Source organism: Quercus suber, unplaced genomic scaffold (assembly GCF_002906115.3).
Source record: "Quercus suber isolate HL8 unplaced genomic scaffold, Cork oak 2.0 scaffold_156, whole genome shotgun sequence".
NCBI classification, from domain to species: domain Eukaryota; kingdom Viridiplantae; phylum Streptophyta; class Magnoliopsida; order Fagales; family Fagaceae; genus Quercus; species Quercus suber.
Genome location: NW_027069617.1, coordinates 50,169 through 68,020, shown reverse-complemented (window position 1 = coordinate 68,020; position 17,852 = coordinate 50,169). Strand labels below are relative to the sequence as shown.

Here is a 17,852-nt window from a genome sequence, read left to right as displayed (position 1 = left end):
TCTATATGTTGTTTAGATTTCTATATCTATTATATTCATTGGATTTGGTAATTTACATATTTATTTTGAATGTGTGGGAATTCATAGAACATGGTTTTTCATCAACTAAGTTTTCAATGGAACAAGGGAATGGGAATTTCACCAAAAGAATTTAATGTGGCTACAACAAGATAAAATTTATTGCTACCACCAATTGGAGACATGTTGTAGTTTGGATAATTTTTTGTGGTTCATTTTGTTTATTCGTATTTTTTTGACAATGTAAGATATGTTTAAAATATAGAACACTAAGCTGCTTATTTCAACACTCACTCTGCACCATATACACGAATGTAGGAGAAATTTTTTTTTTAATATTTGTGCATCATAGTTGAGTGTAGATGAGCAATAAAATTTGCCTATTTTGTGGACACGGTTGGAATTGATTTTCAAGGCTTCGCTAAGGAGGCATGCATAGGTCGGTGTGGCCCACGTCCCATAAGGTTGTGCTTTGTGCCAAAGACAGTGGTGGTACCCAAAATTAATCTGAGGACGCGTTAACATTAAGAGGTCGGCAGTCTGAGATCTAGGCATGCCTCCCTCAGCCGAAACATTAATAAATTGCAATATCTTTGAAAGAAAAATTGCTTTACTTCTTAAATTGCCATTAATTAATTCTTTTTGTGCACGAACGGTACTTCTTTTTCAGATTGCTTTTATCCAACCACTTTTAAAAAAGAGATGTAATGTGTTTAAGTTAATTCAATTATAAAATTTTTTTATTATCAAATAAAATATTTGAGATTTAATTTCTAACATAAATATAAATTCTTCCGAATGAATCAAAAGAGTGCAAAATAAAGCAAAGACGTGCATCGTGGCATTTTGAAGTTGAATTTCATTCCTTATAATGAAAGCTAATTAAGAGTAGCATAAATGTATAGAGACAGTGGAAATACAGGTCTTCCTTGGCTTCAAAAGTCACCCAGGGAAAGGAAAAATAGGTATGATGGCAAAATTCGTAATAAAAGAACCCCCACCCCCCAATCCCGATGTACAGGTTATTTTCACATTTATTAATTGAGCCCTCATTCGGTGCTAACCAAATTCTCTCCTACTTTAATTAAATGCCACTCATAATTGCTAAGCAATCAATTCATGCTTTATAAGCTGGTAACAACCAAGATGGCCAAGCATCCCTATTGTCAACAAGGTGCTGCAATAGGAAAATGTGACCTGTATTTAAAGCAAAAGCCAATTGAGCAACAACAAAAAATTGACTATTGGCAACAAAATTATTCGCAATCAAGCGCGTAAAGAAAATCACACTTAGAGATATTCGCCCAATTTATCAACATGACAAGTCGACTTAATCTAATTCAACCAGATGTTGGAAAGGTTTGTTTTTTGGGTTGGTGGGATGGAAATTTTTATTTGAAATTTGGTTTGAGTTCGCAAAATTTCAACCTAAGTAAACTCAATCTAATGTTAAAAAAAAAAAAAGAATATTCAATTTATCAATTGATGTATTTTAAATTTTTGAGTCTTAGTTTAAATTTGTTAATTTGATCTATTTTGGCATGTTAAATTTAATTTAATTTAATAATATTAGAAACTTTTACTCATTTGTGTAAATTGTAATTATTTATTGAATAATATACTTATATAGTTTAATGAAAACCTATTTTTTAAAATGATCCCAACTCAATCCATATACTCCCTCAAAAAAAACTCAATCCATATGAGTTGGGTTGAATTAGATTTTAGAAGTATTATGAATTGGGTTGAGTTAGAAATTTCTTAACTCGAAAATATTGGGTTGAATAACCTATACTTAACCCAACTTGAAGCCATGCACATCACTAAATTCACACTAAACTAGATTGAGAAAGCAATTTTGTTTTTAGTCAAATCCACCCCCTCTAATTTCCGGTTCCATTTCATCAATATCCTTTCAATGAACTGCAATTTCCCCAAAGAGTTCTCCAATGGCCACAGAAGTACATAAAAACAACATTAAGCAAGATTAACTAAAAGTAAGAATTACTTTAACCAAACATAAATTTCATTTATCATTCAACATCAACTACAAACACAAACCACATTCCACAACCATATCCAATGGACCACATATAAACTTAAGGAGTACCACATAGGAGTATATACCATATAGTACCTAGGTAGCAACAAAGTTAAACAATACAACATTTTCTATCTTAAATCTTANACAAATCATTTTGATCTTATCACCAATTTTTAGCCCACGATCACACACACAAATACAAATACGAATTTGGAGTCCAAATCCAAAGTGGAAAATGTATAACTTGGAGAGTGAAAAACGGCCCATTTCTCGCCTCACAAACCCACCAATCAAATACCCCTACGTGACCCACAACCATCCCGCCATTACAAATCCAAATCCAAAATTGAAATTCAAATACCATCACAAAATCCCTCTTAAAAGTCTTTAATCTCTCTTACAAAAGTACACACACAAAACAGTTTTTTTTTCCTTACTCCAAAAGACTTTCAGAAATGGCGAAATCAAGCAAGGACAACGAAAACAAAGCCACCAATTCCAGTCCAACTCGACCCTCCATCCTCCATACTTTGAGGTCCCTTAAAATCCCGTTTAATCTTTGCTTTTTAAATTTTATTTTTGAACAATAATTTTGATGTTAATTTTGATGTTTTTTTTTTGGTAGATGATAAGCGAGGCGATATTAACACTAAAGGACCGGACAGGGTCGAGCCAACCAGCGATAGCGAAGTTCATAGATGACAAGTACAAGAAAGAGTTGCCACAAAACTTCAAGAAAGTCTTATCTGTGCAGTTGAAGAAGTTTGTCAAGTCGGAGAGGCTTATGAAAATCAAGAACTCTTTCAAGTTGGCTGTGAAAGAGACCCAGAAAAAGAAGGGCAAAAATGACGCTAAGAAGGCTGTGACGCCCAAGGAAAACGAGGCCAATAAGATTTCGGAGAAGGGTTTGAAAACCAAGAGGCTCAATCAGGTTAAGACCCCAGAGAAGAAGAAAAAGAAGGCAGTGGCGGGTGCGAAGAAGATGAAGAGGTTAAGTCAGGTTAAGACTCCAGAGGATTGAAGAAGAAGAAGAACTTGACACCAATGAAGAGGAAGAGTGCTTCAAAGAACTAGCTAGTGTTGTTCTTGAATAGTAGTAGTAGTATTTATTAAGATTTAAGATAGAAAATGTTGTATTGTTTAACTTTGTTGCTACCTAGGTACTATATGGTATATACTCCTATGTGGTACTCCTTAAGTTTATATGTGGTCCATTGGATATGGTTGTGGAATGTGGTTTGTGTTTGTAGTTGATGTTGAATGATAAATGAAATTTATGTTTGGTTAAAGTAATTCTTACTTTTTAGTTAATCTTGCTTAATGTTGTTTTTATGTACTTCTGTGGCCATTGGAGAACTCTTTGGGGAAATTGCAGTTCATTGAAAGGATATTGATGAAATGGAACCGGAAATTAGAGGGGGTGGATTTGACTAAAAACAAAATTGCTTTCTCAATCTAGTTTAGTGTGAATTTAGTGATGTGCATGGCTTCAAGTTGGGTTAAGTATAGGTTATTCAACCCAATATTTTCGAGTTAAGAAATTTCTAACTCAACCCATTCATAATACTTCTAAAATCTAATTCAACCCAACTCATATGGATTGAGTTTTTTTTGAGGGAGTATATGGATTGAGTTGGGATCATTTTAAAAAATAGGTTTTCATTAAACTATATAAAGTATATTATTCAATAAATAATTACAATTTACACAAATGAGTAAAAGTTTCTAATATTATTAAATTAAATTAAATTTAACATGCCAAAATAGATCAAATTAACAAATTTAAACTAAGACTCAAAAATTTAAAATACATCAATTGATAAATTGAATATTCTTTTTTTTTTTTTAACATTAGATTGAGTTTACTTAGGTTGAAATTTTGCGAACTCAAACCAAATTTCAAATAAAAATTTCCATCCCACCAACCCAAAAAACAAACCTTTCCAACATCTGGTTGAATTAGATTAAGTCGACTTGTCATGTTGATAAATTGGGCGAATATCTCTAAGTGTGATTTTCTTTACGCGCTTGATTGCGAATAATTTGTTGCCAATAGTCAATTTTTGTTGTTGCTCAATTGGCTTTTGCTTTAAATACAGGTCACATTTTCCTATTGCAGCACCTTGTTGACAATAGGGATGCTTGGCATCTGGTTGTTACCAGCTTATAAAGCATGAATTTGATTGCTTAGCAATTATGAGTGGCATTTTAATTAAAGTAGGAGAGAATTTGGTTAGCACCGAATGAGGGCTCAATATATAAATGTGAAAATAACCTGTACATCGGGATTGGGGGGTGGGGTTCTTTTATTACGAATTTTGCCATCATACCTATTTCCTTTCCCTGCGTGACTTTGAAGCAAGGAAGACCTGTATTTCCACTGTCTCTATACATTTATGCTACTCTTTATTAGCTTTCATTATAAGGAATGAAATTCAACTTCAAAATGCCACGATGCACGTCTTTGCTTTATTTTGCACTCTTTTGATTCATTCGGTAGAATTTATATTTTGTTTGAATTAAATCTCAAATATTTTATTTGATAATAAATTTATTAATTGAATTACTATTACACCCATTACATCTCCTATTGGTGATAAGATCAAAATGATTTGTTATTGCCAAAACAAATGACAAGACAAAAACAACCCCCCCCACCCCCACCCCCCAAAAAAAAAAAAAATGACAAGAAAATGCAATAGACAATAACCCACCCATTAAGTAATCGACAATGCATGATAGATCAGATCCAAGATCTACACTCCATTCTTTGTCTTCACTGAAACCTCCTTTTTGTTTAGTAAAAACTTGGGCCGTTTGCAACTCTTTTGACACATTAAAGTGAAATGCCATAATTGTCAAATACTGTTTAAGATAGTATATTATGATAGGTATCATTCTCCCTTAAAAGTTATAATAATTTTTTTAGTAGAATCTATGATGTACTTTTGTGTTAAAAGTTCATCTTTTCTTCCTTGTATGTCTCAAATAACTAAATTTTAAAATAATGAAAAAAAAAAAATCAAACACATGGAATATCATAAATGGTGGATCACAAAGTCTATTTAATTTTTTAAAATTTTTTTATTATAAAATAACTGAAATTTAAAATGAAAAATAAAATTGAACACATTGAATATCACAATTGATGGAGCATAAAGTCTATTTATTCTTTTTATTTTCTTTATAAAATTACCGATTTAGAATTTAAAAAAAAAAAAAAAAAGACACATGGGATTTCATAACTGGCAGAATATAAAGTAAAACACAAAAAATAATATAGATGATTTCTTTTCTTTTCTTTTCTTTTCTTTTGATGGAATATATAGATGATTTTTGTAAGGTCACGATTTTCGGACTAAACCCAAAAATGAGTGGGATCTTAGCCTAATGAACCCAGTGCAATAAATTTATAAAGAGTGGGTCAAAGAGCTAGGTTTTAGTGCATGGATAACAGTAAGAATGAGTTTTTTTTTTTTTTTTTAAACAGAAATGAACTAAGTTTATCAAAGAAAGTTTGTCATCGGCACAATTCGAGGAGCTCTACTCTTGTATATATTGGGTGACAATAGTTACAAGAGTTCTTGAGATCGCCATAGTGCTTTTTCTCCCTTTTTCCAACCACCTGCCCTCTATGGTGGGTTTCTCCTATTATATAGTCTTCTTTAAACGATCTTGACCTTCCACTTGTTGATCATTCAAGCCTATACTTGAGTGTCTGTCCCATCAGACGCCCTCTCTAGCGTTCTGTGAGTTGCGGTAACCGAGGTAGTATTGTTCAAGAGTCATTTCCTCATCAATGCGGTCAGAACGTTAGTTGTGGGCATTTAATGCAAATGTGACAGTTTTTCCTTGAATTGCTCCTCCACCATGCTCCTATGGTTGACCCATTACACTTGTCCTTTTTTTTGGAATGCTTTGTGAGGCTGCCTTTGATGGCGTGTCGCTCTTCCCTTCCATGATCTTGGTTGACCGAGGACAGGATTGTCCTCGGTGATGCTCCTCAGCAATTTGGGCCTTCTTCGTTTGTCCTCGGACTTCCTTCTTCCTTGGCGTGGGCCTTGAACTCAGTATAAAATGGGCTAGGGTTGCCAAATTCTTTGGCCCCACAATAGCCCCTCAAAATCTTGCTGTTCAGCTCCTCGGATGGAGATGAGAATTTTGATGTCCTCGGGTCTTTGTCACGGCTTGTCAAGTCTTGTCTTCCGTCAGTACCTAAGTCTCTTCACCTACCCAAGGCACGTTCCTGGCGCTTCGGTATATGGAGCATGCCTTCATTAATACTTTTGTGAAGCGAAATCTAACATTCAAGGATTTCTTCGGAAATTGGGCAGGAGTTATTTCGTTTGTAACTCTTTCTTTGAATTCCGTGCGAATTAAGTTTCGCTAGATTTCGCCTTCTATATAAGGCACTCTAGGAGAATCGTTCTTTCACATTTACAAATCCTTGAGTTTGGCAGAAACTTCAAGTTTTCAACCCTTCAAGCATTTCCAAGGACCTTGCCAAGATCGTGATCAAGACCTAGGGAATGAGATGACCTTGGATAAAGGCAAGGGCAAGGAAGCTAAACCCCTTTTAAGAACCAAGAATGCCGCCCAGATCCTGGACGACGCAGTTGAGGCAAAGGAAGTAGAGGCCAAAGATGTTCCTACCTTTCAACCGAGCAAGAAAGAAGATCCATCTCCTTTAGCTAAGAACCGAAGCAGGCGTAGATCACATCAGACTTTCGGTGCGACAAAGCTTGGGTCTCACCTTGATGGTAGGACATCTTGCAGTTAGAAGAAATGGGGCCATCAGGCGCTTCCGCCTCTTCTTCTTTCTCATCGTCGATACCGCCCATACTAGCTCAATTGCTGCTGGAACAAGATTGCGAATCTACCATTCCCATGGCTTTCTCTTTTTATAGTTAGCTTTAAAACAAGCCTGCCTTAGCCTCTCTTTTTATAGTTATCTTTAAAATAAGCTTGCCTAAGCCATTTGGTGTATGATGTACCTTTCCTTTATTTAATAAAAAGGACTGCACTTTTTACTTTATGAATTTTTCCTTTCATAGCAGTAATTATTTAATGTGTGTGTTGTTATTTTTCCCTCCAATGGGACTTGGAACTGGTGTTGTTAACGGTAACAAAAAGTTGTCATCTTGACTTTAACAAAACTGACAATAGCACTCGGCTGTTAACTTTAAATAAATTAACTATGTAGGAATAATCAGGAACATAACCATGTGCTCTATATCACAAATGTGCAACCATGAAAGGATGTTGGATTTAAAGTAAGTCATCCGAGGGGACCATTGTGCATTAAGGCTCTGTTCAGCATTTATAATGACGTCATGGCGTCGGTTTTCCCCAAGCGTTTGATCTGAGGATCCAGGCACACCTTAGGTTCTGTTTAAGCACTTGTAAAGAGATGTCATAGCATTAATTTTCCCAAAGCATGTGGTCCAAGGATTCGTACAATACCCTGATTCTGTTCAACCCTTAAGTGCTTGCCGAAAGTTTTTATTTTCCCATAGGTTTGTGGTCCGAGGAGCTATAAAAGACCTTGGTTCTGTCCAACACTTAGATAATTGTCAAGAGCTGTTAGTTTCCCCATAGGTTTGAGTCTGAGGACTGTGCAAGACCTTGGTTTTGTCTAACACTTGGATAACTGTCAAAAGTTATTAGTTTCCCCATAGGTTTGTGGCCCGAGGAGCCATGCAAGACCTTGGTTCTGTCCAACTCTTAGATAATTGTCAAGAATTGTTAGTTTCCCCATAGATTTGAGTTTGAGGACCATGTAAGATCTTGGTCTGTCTAACATTTGGATAACTGTCAAAAATTTTAATTTCCCCATAGGTTTGTGGTCCGAAGAGCCATGCAAGACCTTGGTTCTATCCAATACTTAGATAATTGTCAAAAGTTGTTAGTTTCCACATAGGTTTGAGTCCGAGGACCATGCAAGACCTTGGTTCTGTCTAACACTTGGATAAAAGTCAAAAGTTATTAGTTTCCCCATAGGTTTGTGGTCCGAAGAGTCATGCAAGACCTTGGTTCTATCCAACACTTAGATAATTGTCAAAAGTTGTTAGTTTCCCTATAGGTTTGAGTTCGAGGACCATGCAAGACCTTGGTTCTGTCTAACATTTGGATAACTGTCAAAAGTTATTAGTTTCCCCATAGGTTTGTGGTCCGAAGAGCTATACAAGAACTTGGTTCTATCCAACACTTAGATAATTGTCAAAAGTTGTTAGTTTCCCCATAAGTTTGAGTTCGAGGATCATGTAAGATCTTGGTTCTATCTAACACTTGGATAACTGTCAAAAGTTATTAGTTTTCCCATAGGTTTGTGGTTCGAAGAGCCATGCAAGACCTTAGTTCTATCCAACACTTAGATAATTGTCAAAAGTTGTTAGTTTTTCCATAGGTTTGAGTCCGAGGATCGTGCAAGACTTTGGTTCTGTCTAACACTTGGATAACTGTCAAAAGTTATTAGTTTCCCCATAGGTTTGTGGTCCGAGGAGCCATGCAAGACCTTGGTTCTGTCCAACACTTAGATAATTGTCAAAAGTTATTAGTTTCCCTATAGGTTTGTGGTTCGAGGAGCCATGTAAGACCTTGGTTTTTTCTAACACTTAGATAATTGTCAAAAGTTGTTAGTTTCCCCATAAGTTTGAGTTTGAAAACCATGCAAGACCTTAGTTCTGTCTAACACTTGGATAACTGTCAAAAGTTATTAGTTTCTTCATAGGTTTGTGGTCCGAGGAGCCATGCAAGATCTTGGTTCTGTCCAACACTTAGATCATTGTCAAAAGTTGTTAGTTTCCCCATAAGTTTGTGGTCCGAGGAGTCATGCAAGACCTTAGTTCTAACCAACACTTAGATAATTGCTAGTGTGTGTTAATTCCCCTAAAGCAGGAGGTTCGAGGACTCGTCATAGCTAAGGTTCCGTTTAACCACTTTGGTAGATTAGAAGATGTCAATATATACTCTCCAGAACCAGCCTCGCTGCGGAGCCTCCTTGAATCGCTCTGTGTTGCTGCCACTTCCTCTAATGGAGGTCCAACGAACTCGACCGCTAGATTCGCTAGGACTGGACCCCAGACAGAGGTACGAGGCATGTACTTGATATCAGAAGCCCCTAGAACTGTCCCCTATTTAGCAATCCTCCCTGTATAATCCGCTTTTCGAAGTATAGACTTAAGCAGAAGCTAAGCTAGGGCAACAACTGTGTGTGCCTCATGTAGTATCTTACTCGCATAGTAAACTGGCCACCATAATGGCTTTCCCCAAGGACTCTGGTCGATGAGGGTCTGATCCTATCTTAACTACTCGTTGCACTGATTATCACACAAGCTCTTCCCACAGACGGCGCCAATTGTAAGGTCACGATTTTCAGACTAAGCCCAAAAATGAGTGGGATCTTGGCCCAATGAACCCAGTACAATAAATTTATAGAGAATGGGTCAAAGAGCTAAATTTTAGTGCATGGATAACAGTAAGAATGAGTTTTTTATTTTATTTTATTTTTTATTTTTTAAATAGGAATGAACTAAGTTTATCAAAGAAAGTTTTTCCTCGGCACAATTCGAGGAGCTCTGCTCTTGTATATATTGGGTGACAATGGTTACAAGAGTTCTTGAGATTGCCATAGTGCTTTTTCTCCCTTTTTCCAACCACCTGCCCTCTATGGTGGGTTTCTCCTATTATATAGTTCTCTTTAAACGATCTTGACCTTCCACTTGTTGATCATCTAAGTATATACTTGAGTGTCTGTTCCATCAAACGCCCTCTCTGACGTTCTGTGAGCTGCGGTAACCGAGGTAGCACTGTTCAGGAATCATTTCCTCATCAATGCGGTCAGAATGTTAGTTGTGGGCATTTAATGCGAAGGTGACAGTTTTTCCTTGAATTGCTCCTCCACCATGCTCCCATGGCTGACCCATTGCGCTCATCCGTCTTTTTGGAATACTCTGGGAGGCTGCCTTTGATGGCGTGCTGCTCTTTCTTTCCATGATCTTGGTTGACTGAGGACAGGATTGTCCTCGGCGATGCTCCTTGGCAATTTGGGTCTTCTTCGTTTATCCTCGGACTTTCCTTCTTCCTCGACGTGGGCCTTGGGCTCAGTATAAAATGAGCCGGGGTTGCCAAATTCTTTGGCCCCACAATTTCTATTCCTTCATGCTTCTTTGTTAAAGAATACAAATTATTTGTCCCACTTTATTGGTTTTCTTACTTTATATTCTACCAATAACTTCTTTTTAGAGAGAATTTCAATCTATAGCGTCCACTCATAATGATAGTTTTTTATCATCAGATTAAGACACTAATCAATTTTTGAGGTAAACGGGAATTAAACCCAAATCTCTTATTCAAGAATCAGAAACTTTATCACTTGAGCTAACCACTAATCATATAGATAGCTTCTTCTCGATAGAACACCACACAAAATGTAACCTGCCTATGCAATGGGCCATGTATACCCTTTTTTTTTTTTTTATGAAGTGAGCGATGCATACTTTATAACAGAAGCACGTACAATTACTACTACAGAAGAGCCAAATCCTTGCACTTCGACGGTGGACCCGCAGCAATATGCCCACCCACGAGCCCATTATCCTCTCTCTCGTCCCGATCTCCATTGCGTTATGTCATTTCGTTCACCCCTTTATACTCAAAACAAAGTTAGGAGTAGAACATGATAAAAATATTCCACTGGCATGTGATGAGAGCAGAGAGCACATTTCTGAAAACTAGAAACCCTATCTGGATCCATTGGTACTTGGCGTCAATTGCCTTGCATTATAACCTACGAAAAATGATGGACATGATCCGTATTGGTGCGCACAATGAGCTTCAAGTCTCTCATAAAAAAGAATCACCTCATTTCACTCTTCCTTCAAAAGCTGTGAACCATATCCAGATATCCTCCTTTTTTTACTTTTTATTTTTTTGCTACCTAAATTTATCTCAGTATAATAAAAAATAAAATAAAATAAAATTTGATGTTGTTCGCTTTATTGATGTTACTAATTAATGGGATAATAATATTATTATAACGAGACAATACCAAGGCTTGACAATAATTAACTGATTAAGCTGTGTTTTTTTAACTGGGTCCTTTTAAAAACAATAAACCTACTGATGCAAAGAAATAATTTAATAATTCTCCATAAGATTTTCATTTTGATTCTTTAGAGTAAAATCAAGTTGAACACAATGATGCCAAGAGTATTGTTCCTAAACTGGCTTTTTTTTTTTTTTTTTTGGTTGTTTACAGAAAATATCTAAAGATTAAATCTCTCCTCACTTAAATATTGAATTATAAAAAGAAGAAAAAAAAAAAAAAGGTTAAACACGAATACACGATGAGTGGATGACTTTGAAAATTGAGAACCATGTGATACATATTATTTTTCTTATGCTAATTATTGTACAAATATATAGTTTTATACCTTTTAAAATAGTGATACAGTTATACCTTTAGTAGAAAATCAGGTTAAACATAATGATGTCAAGAGTTTTGTACTTAAACTGATTTTTTTTGTATTTTTATTTAAAATATCTAAAGTTTAAATTTCTCACCACTTAAGTATGGGATTATAAAAGGAAAATTAAAAGAAAAAAGGTTTAACGCGGTGACTTTGAAAATTGAGTACTATGTGATACAGATTATTTTGCTTATGCTAATTAATTATTTTACAAAACTATAGTTATACGTTTAAAATGGATATTTTAACAAATTTATACCTCAAATTTTCATATGAAAAACTAAACTGAGACAAACGGAGTGACTTCGTGAAATATGCAAATGAATATTCAAAGAAAAAAGTTTACTAAAAAAAAGCCTTTGAGAACATGAATTAGTAATGCATATAAACTAAAAAAATAAATAAAAGGAAAATGAGTAACGAGCGAGCACATAATAACAAGAATATTATAAATTGATTTATTTTTCAACGTTAATAACATAACATGATAAGAGTAGAATACATTACAATTTACAAATAGAAAGGAAGAAAGATTTCTTCAACCACCAAGCCTTATTTGAACTTCTTTTTCTCCAATTGGAAGCGTGGCATGATCTAAAGGAGGAATGCTAAATAGTAAATATATCACCAATTCTTTCTACAGAAAATTTCTCAGCCTCGAAATTTAACTGACAAAGAATTAAGAGAGAGAGAGCCACTAAGACCCACCACTTAAAACCAGTTAATAAAATGCATCTAGAAGAAGCATAAGAGAGAAGTAAGGAAAATAACAATGGAGGAAACAAATGGGTTCAATTTCAAATGCAGAGAATTAGATATGGTAGACCCTGGAGGGTAGTAATAGTAATATGGAAAGTAAGGAACCATTGGGTTTGGGGGTGATGGGTACGGTTTTGGTCCATTTGGTGGAAATGGTTCCACTGTAGGCCCTGATGGTGGTGATGGTGTGTAACAATTACCAGGACACGGAAGTTGTGGTGGCGGCGGGCATTCCTGGAGTTCTGGTGGCGGCAGAGCAGGCGGTGGCGGTGGCGGGTACTCAACCACTGGTGGTGGTGGTGATGGCACAGGACATGGGTTTTCACATTCATTGCACACTGTGCATGCTATTTGGTCTTTTTTGGACACTGTTTGGTTTTTATTGGAATCTGTTGTTGTTTTTGTTGGAGTTGATGGTGTGGCTAAGGAGAGGTTGCAGTGTAAAATGATGAGAAGGAGGGTGAAAAGTGAAGGCAACATTTTTGTGAGGTTTGCTATTCCTTTGTTTGACTACTGTTTCATCAAATTTCAGACCAAAGTGGTAGAAAGAGTGAGGAATTGGGTTGAGGGAGAGAAATATAAAGACAATGTGGGCTTGGTTGTGACGGAGAGGGAGAGGGAGATGGAGATAGGAGTGTGCCATGTGTATTGGTGACCGCACCATTTGTCGGTGTTTTATCTTCTATGGTATTGGTACCTCCAGCTTTAGTAACAAACAAAATGAACAAAAATTATTAATCCTAAAAGATAGAAAAAGAAGATTGCCCTAATTTCATCCACATTTTGCATGATTTTTTTATCACTACAAGAGAACAAACAGAACTGAGGCAGCGTCGACTGCTTGAAGTTCTTGGTCCTACTAGTAATTCTTATGTGAAAAACAATGTTTGTTAAATTCTACAAAACTGCAAGTGAATGCAGTTTACCAATTTCTAGTCACTGCATCTCAAACCCTCTTTTTGTTTAAAAATAGAAATGTCTTAAAAAGATTTATGCTAATAGTAAAACATTAAGGACAAAACTTAAGTTTCCTAGGTATGTATAGATGTAGAATATTGTGCGAGGGGTAAGATCCGAGTATGGAATGGAGCCCGTGGGCAAAGTCCGAGAAAGGGGAAGGGTCCATCCACGCACTAGTCTTTACCTACCATGTGGATGAGAATCTAAGGAGGGACCATAAAGGGTCCATCCATGCATTAGTCATGACTGTGTTTAATATAATTAAAACAAATGTGTGAGTAGATCAATCACAAGATCCAAAGTACGGAAGAAGGATGAATAAGGGGGTGTTTGGATTTTCAGTTTCCATCACCCATAACTCAAAATATGTGGGTCCCATGGCTGAATGGTTTGTTTGGGGATGTTTTCAGTTTTTGTTTCCATCACTCAATTCTCTGATTCTTGAGTGATGAGTTAAAAAAACTGAAAACTGAGTTATGATGGCATTTTGGTAAATATACACACATTGAGGGACCCACAATCAGAGGTCCAGCTGCAACTTTTGACTTTTTTTTTTCACTGGGTTCGGTGAGTTTGGGTGGTCTTCTTCTTCTTCTTTTTTTCTTTTTCCTTTCACACTGGTCTTCTTCTTCTTTTTTTTTTCTTTTCCCTTTCGCACTGAGTCTGGTTTGGTCTTCTTCATCTTCTTTTCTTTTTCTTTTTTTCTTTTTTTTCTTCTTTTCCTTTCTTTCTTTCTTTCTTCACTTCTTACGATCTTTTCTCTAACACACAAACACAAATCCACAAACATGTGCATCCACACAAAAAAAAAACCAGCCGATTTCAAAGACTCCATACTAATCCAAATCTACACAAAAATGACCAAATTATCAATTATTAAGCTATAAATACAAGTGGGTTTTTGTTGAAACTTTGATTTGGGTACCTGAATTTTGGCTGTTGTTGCGGTGGAGTAGATGGGTTTGTGGAGGCTTTGATGAAATGGGGTTTTGGGTTTGATGGAGGAGAAGGAGGAGGTAGATGAAGAAGAAGAACAAGAATAATCACCTCTTCACGCACGCAGTCACTGATTAGAGCTCACCCAACCTGCGCTGCCCCGACCTTGGAAAAAGCCTTCTTACGCTACTGCACCAATCGTCGAAGGTTTGGTGAGATGGGTCTGGGTTGAAAGGGATGTGCTTGGCGGAAAAGAGGTGGGAGTATGTTGGGTTGTTGCACCATGTTGAGTTGTTGCACCAAGCCTCGTCGCGGATGTTTTCGTTAAATGGGCGGCAGGGTTTAGAGACTGAGATGGGTTTTGGCTGTTGTTGCGGTGGAGGAGACGGGTTTGTGGAGGCTTTGATGAAATGAGGTTTTGGGAAATGGGGTTTTGGAGATGTGGTTTTGGGTTTGATGGAGAAGGAGGAGGAGGTAGATGAAGAAAAAGAACAAGAATAAACATGCCTGAAGGGGGAAAGGGAAGTGAGAAGTGAAGAAAATATGTGGGGTTCTGAGGGTTCCATGGGTAGGCTAATAGAAATCATTGAGTGAGGAGTCAAGCGTGGGTCCCACAAAAAGTATAAAAAATTGAGTGATGAGAAGCTGAAAAAAATGTGCCAAACAGGTGGGTATAGGAAATTGGGGTATTTTAAGTGATGAGTGATGAGTTTGTGGAGGCTTTGATGAAATGGGGTTTTGGGAAATGGGGTTTTGGGTTTGATAGAGAAGAAGGAGGAGGTAGATGAAGAAAAAGTACAAGAATAAACATGGCTGAAGGGGGAAGGGGAAATGAGAAGTGAAGAAAATATGTGGGGTTCCAAGGGTTCCGTGGGTAGGCTAACAGAAATCACTGAGTGAGGAGTCAGGCGTGGGTCCCACAAAAAGTATAAAAAACTGAGAGATGAGAAGCTGAAAAAATGTGCCAAACGGGTGGGTATAGGAAATTGGTGTATTTTAAGTGATAAGTGATGAGTGACGAAAATTGAGTGATGAGTAATGAGAAAAAAAAAAAAAAAAAAAAAAAAAAAAAAAAAACCCAAACATGCCCTAAATTTCCCAAACTCATAAAACTCTAACCCAAGCCCATAACGTGTCCTTTTTCTTTTTTGGAGAAAAATAACGCGTCACTTAAGCCCATAACGTGAGCAAGATATCTAGCCTACAAAAGAATAAATTAAAATAAAAGGACAAAGATTCAAACAAATGAGTTGATGTTGTAAATGAGCTTAAGTGAAGGAAAGTGGGCCTCAAAAATAAATTTTTGAGTTAATCATAAATAAAGGGTTCGTTTGGTAATGCTATTGTAACAACGTTGTTTAAGTGTTGTAAAAATATGTATTTTGTTATTTAAATAACGAAAACTATTGTTTAAACCACTCAACTAAACAGCCCCAAAATTTTCCACAATGTACCATAACCCCTCACAAATGAATGCAAATTTTCTATCTCACTTTTTGTGTTTCACCTATACTCTACCAAACATAATATGTCACATGTGAGATTTTTTTACCTTTTAAACTTTGGTTATTTTCTTAAAAAAAAAAAAAACAAAAGAATACATAGTAAATTGTGATGAGTAGAATATAAAGTGGAATAGAAAAAGTATGACATATTATTTATATTACACACCACCTAAAAAAAAAAAAAACCTTTGATTTTGTTTGGTTTTAGTTGCTACTTGCTCACTCCCAAGTGCAGGAGATCGTAGCAATATAATTCTTAGAGTATCGAGGTCGAACTACAAGGAACATGGTAAATTCAAAGACAATATAATTAAACAACAATTTGGGTGAAGAAGAAAAGTACTTTTGCTTGGTGATTGTTAACAAGAATAATAATAAAAATTGATTTAAATCAATAATGTAAATACCAAGGCATCGAAGTGTTTTCCTATATCGATATAAGATTCTTTGTGATACAAGAAAATATATATTTCATATTTGATTGTTCTTATACAATTAAAAACTTATGATTCAGTTGAACTGAGACAATTCAAGAACGCATGATAACCTCGACTAATAACACGGTTAGAAAAGTTTTCAGAAAAACTCATTCACTTTAAAACCTAATTTATGTTTGAAACTATTAGAAATTCATCTAAACAATAAGAAAAACATGATTGAACTTATTGAAAGCATGGAAGAACTAATACATCAAAAGAAATCTAATTGAACAATCAAATATGTCGTTGATAAAATACTAGAAAGAATTACATTGAATATTCATACCGTATAGAAAAAACATAACCCCTAGCTCTAGCAAAGAGTTTAGGCTGCCATTAGAAAAAGGAAAATACAAGGTTTTCTCTACCCAATTTGTTCTACACAACCTCCCTTCAAAACCCTAACGTCTAAGTGTCCAAAGAATATAAAACTTTTACTATTTTAATTTCCGTCCAAGTTTACAGCAGTAACTTGTGAGTTAATTTCGGCCTTCAAAAATTGAGAATTTCCAAAAACTCAAAATTGGAAAGTTGTAGATATTTAAGTCACGGTTCCAACCCATCTAGCCTTGTATCAACTGGATTTTGAGGAGAGAGATACGCCCAAAATACTAATCAGTACTCAAATCAAATTTTTCCTTTTCAGATTTTGCCTTTTTGATTTCTTTCCTTATTTGAAACTTCTAATCATGGTAGACGATCCAAGCACTCCAGCTGCACCTCCTTAGACATTTAAGCATGGTCCTTTAACTCCACTTTAATTCTAGATTGGCATCCATTCTCTCACAAATTCCTGTAAACTCATCTTTCTCACATGATTTTCTGGAAGTAGAAAATTACACACAATGAATAGCATCTTATTCAAGAAATTATGTAAAGATAAATAATAGGGACTAATGCAAATTATGACTTAATTATACAAATTAAGCATAGTAATAAAGAGATAACGCCCACATAAATATATAACAAGTATACATTTTAAAGCATTATCAGTTGCCATCCTCGAGTTATTTCTATTTTCATTGAAATAATAATTCAAGATTCTATTTTTGAGAGTGAGGATATATATAGTGACAACATCTTTACAACATTCAAGTTAGATTTGCCTAGTTTTGGTAATGCTGATTATGATCTTAGTGTTGGCATATAAAGTGCCAAAATTTCATGTATTTTTTCTTATTTGTATTTTGAATTTTTTATTGTAACTTTTATATTTGTAGGCTACTTTGTATTTGGTTGAGAAGTCAAGAGCTGAAGTTAAAGTTGCTGCAAATGAAAATCTCATTTGAGGGAAATTTGCATGTTAAGCAAAGTATAGTTTTTTAAAAATAGTTATCTAGTGATATTGTCCAACACTTGCCCCTCACTTGGTCAAGCAAGATTGCGAACCTAAGAAAAATTTGTTAAGTCGCACTCTCCTTACCCATCGACTGAGCCCTTTCATATAAGGATCTTAACCCACTAGATTTTACACCAAATTCTCATATTGAAGAGCTAAAGAGCAACCCTTTAATTCTAGAGCAAAAACGCATTTGTTCTATCTACCTTCACCCTCTCAAATTTACAAATACTTTAAAAGGAGATTAAAACTACACACATACGAAAACCTTGAGTGTTCTTTGTTGTTGTTTAGTGCTGAAAACCATTGGAGCAATCCCAAACCTTCAAAGGTCTTGGAGTG

At 35.7% G+C, this 17,852-nt stretch overlaps 1 protein-coding gene across 1 annotated transcript; it reads left to right on the top strand.

Moving 5' to 3' along the window:
- Positions 1-2,387: 2,387 nt before the first annotated feature.
- LOC112006771 (histone H1) lies at positions 2,388-3,351 on the top strand. Its single transcript, XM_024039086.2, is given in 3 exon segments — positions 2,388-2,566; positions 2,569-2,597; positions 2,688-3,351. Coding segments are annotated over 3 exon segments (474 nt in total). The 5' UTR covers positions 2,388-2,517; the 3' UTR covers positions 3,084-3,351.
- Positions 3,352-17,852: the final 14,501 nt, after the last annotated feature.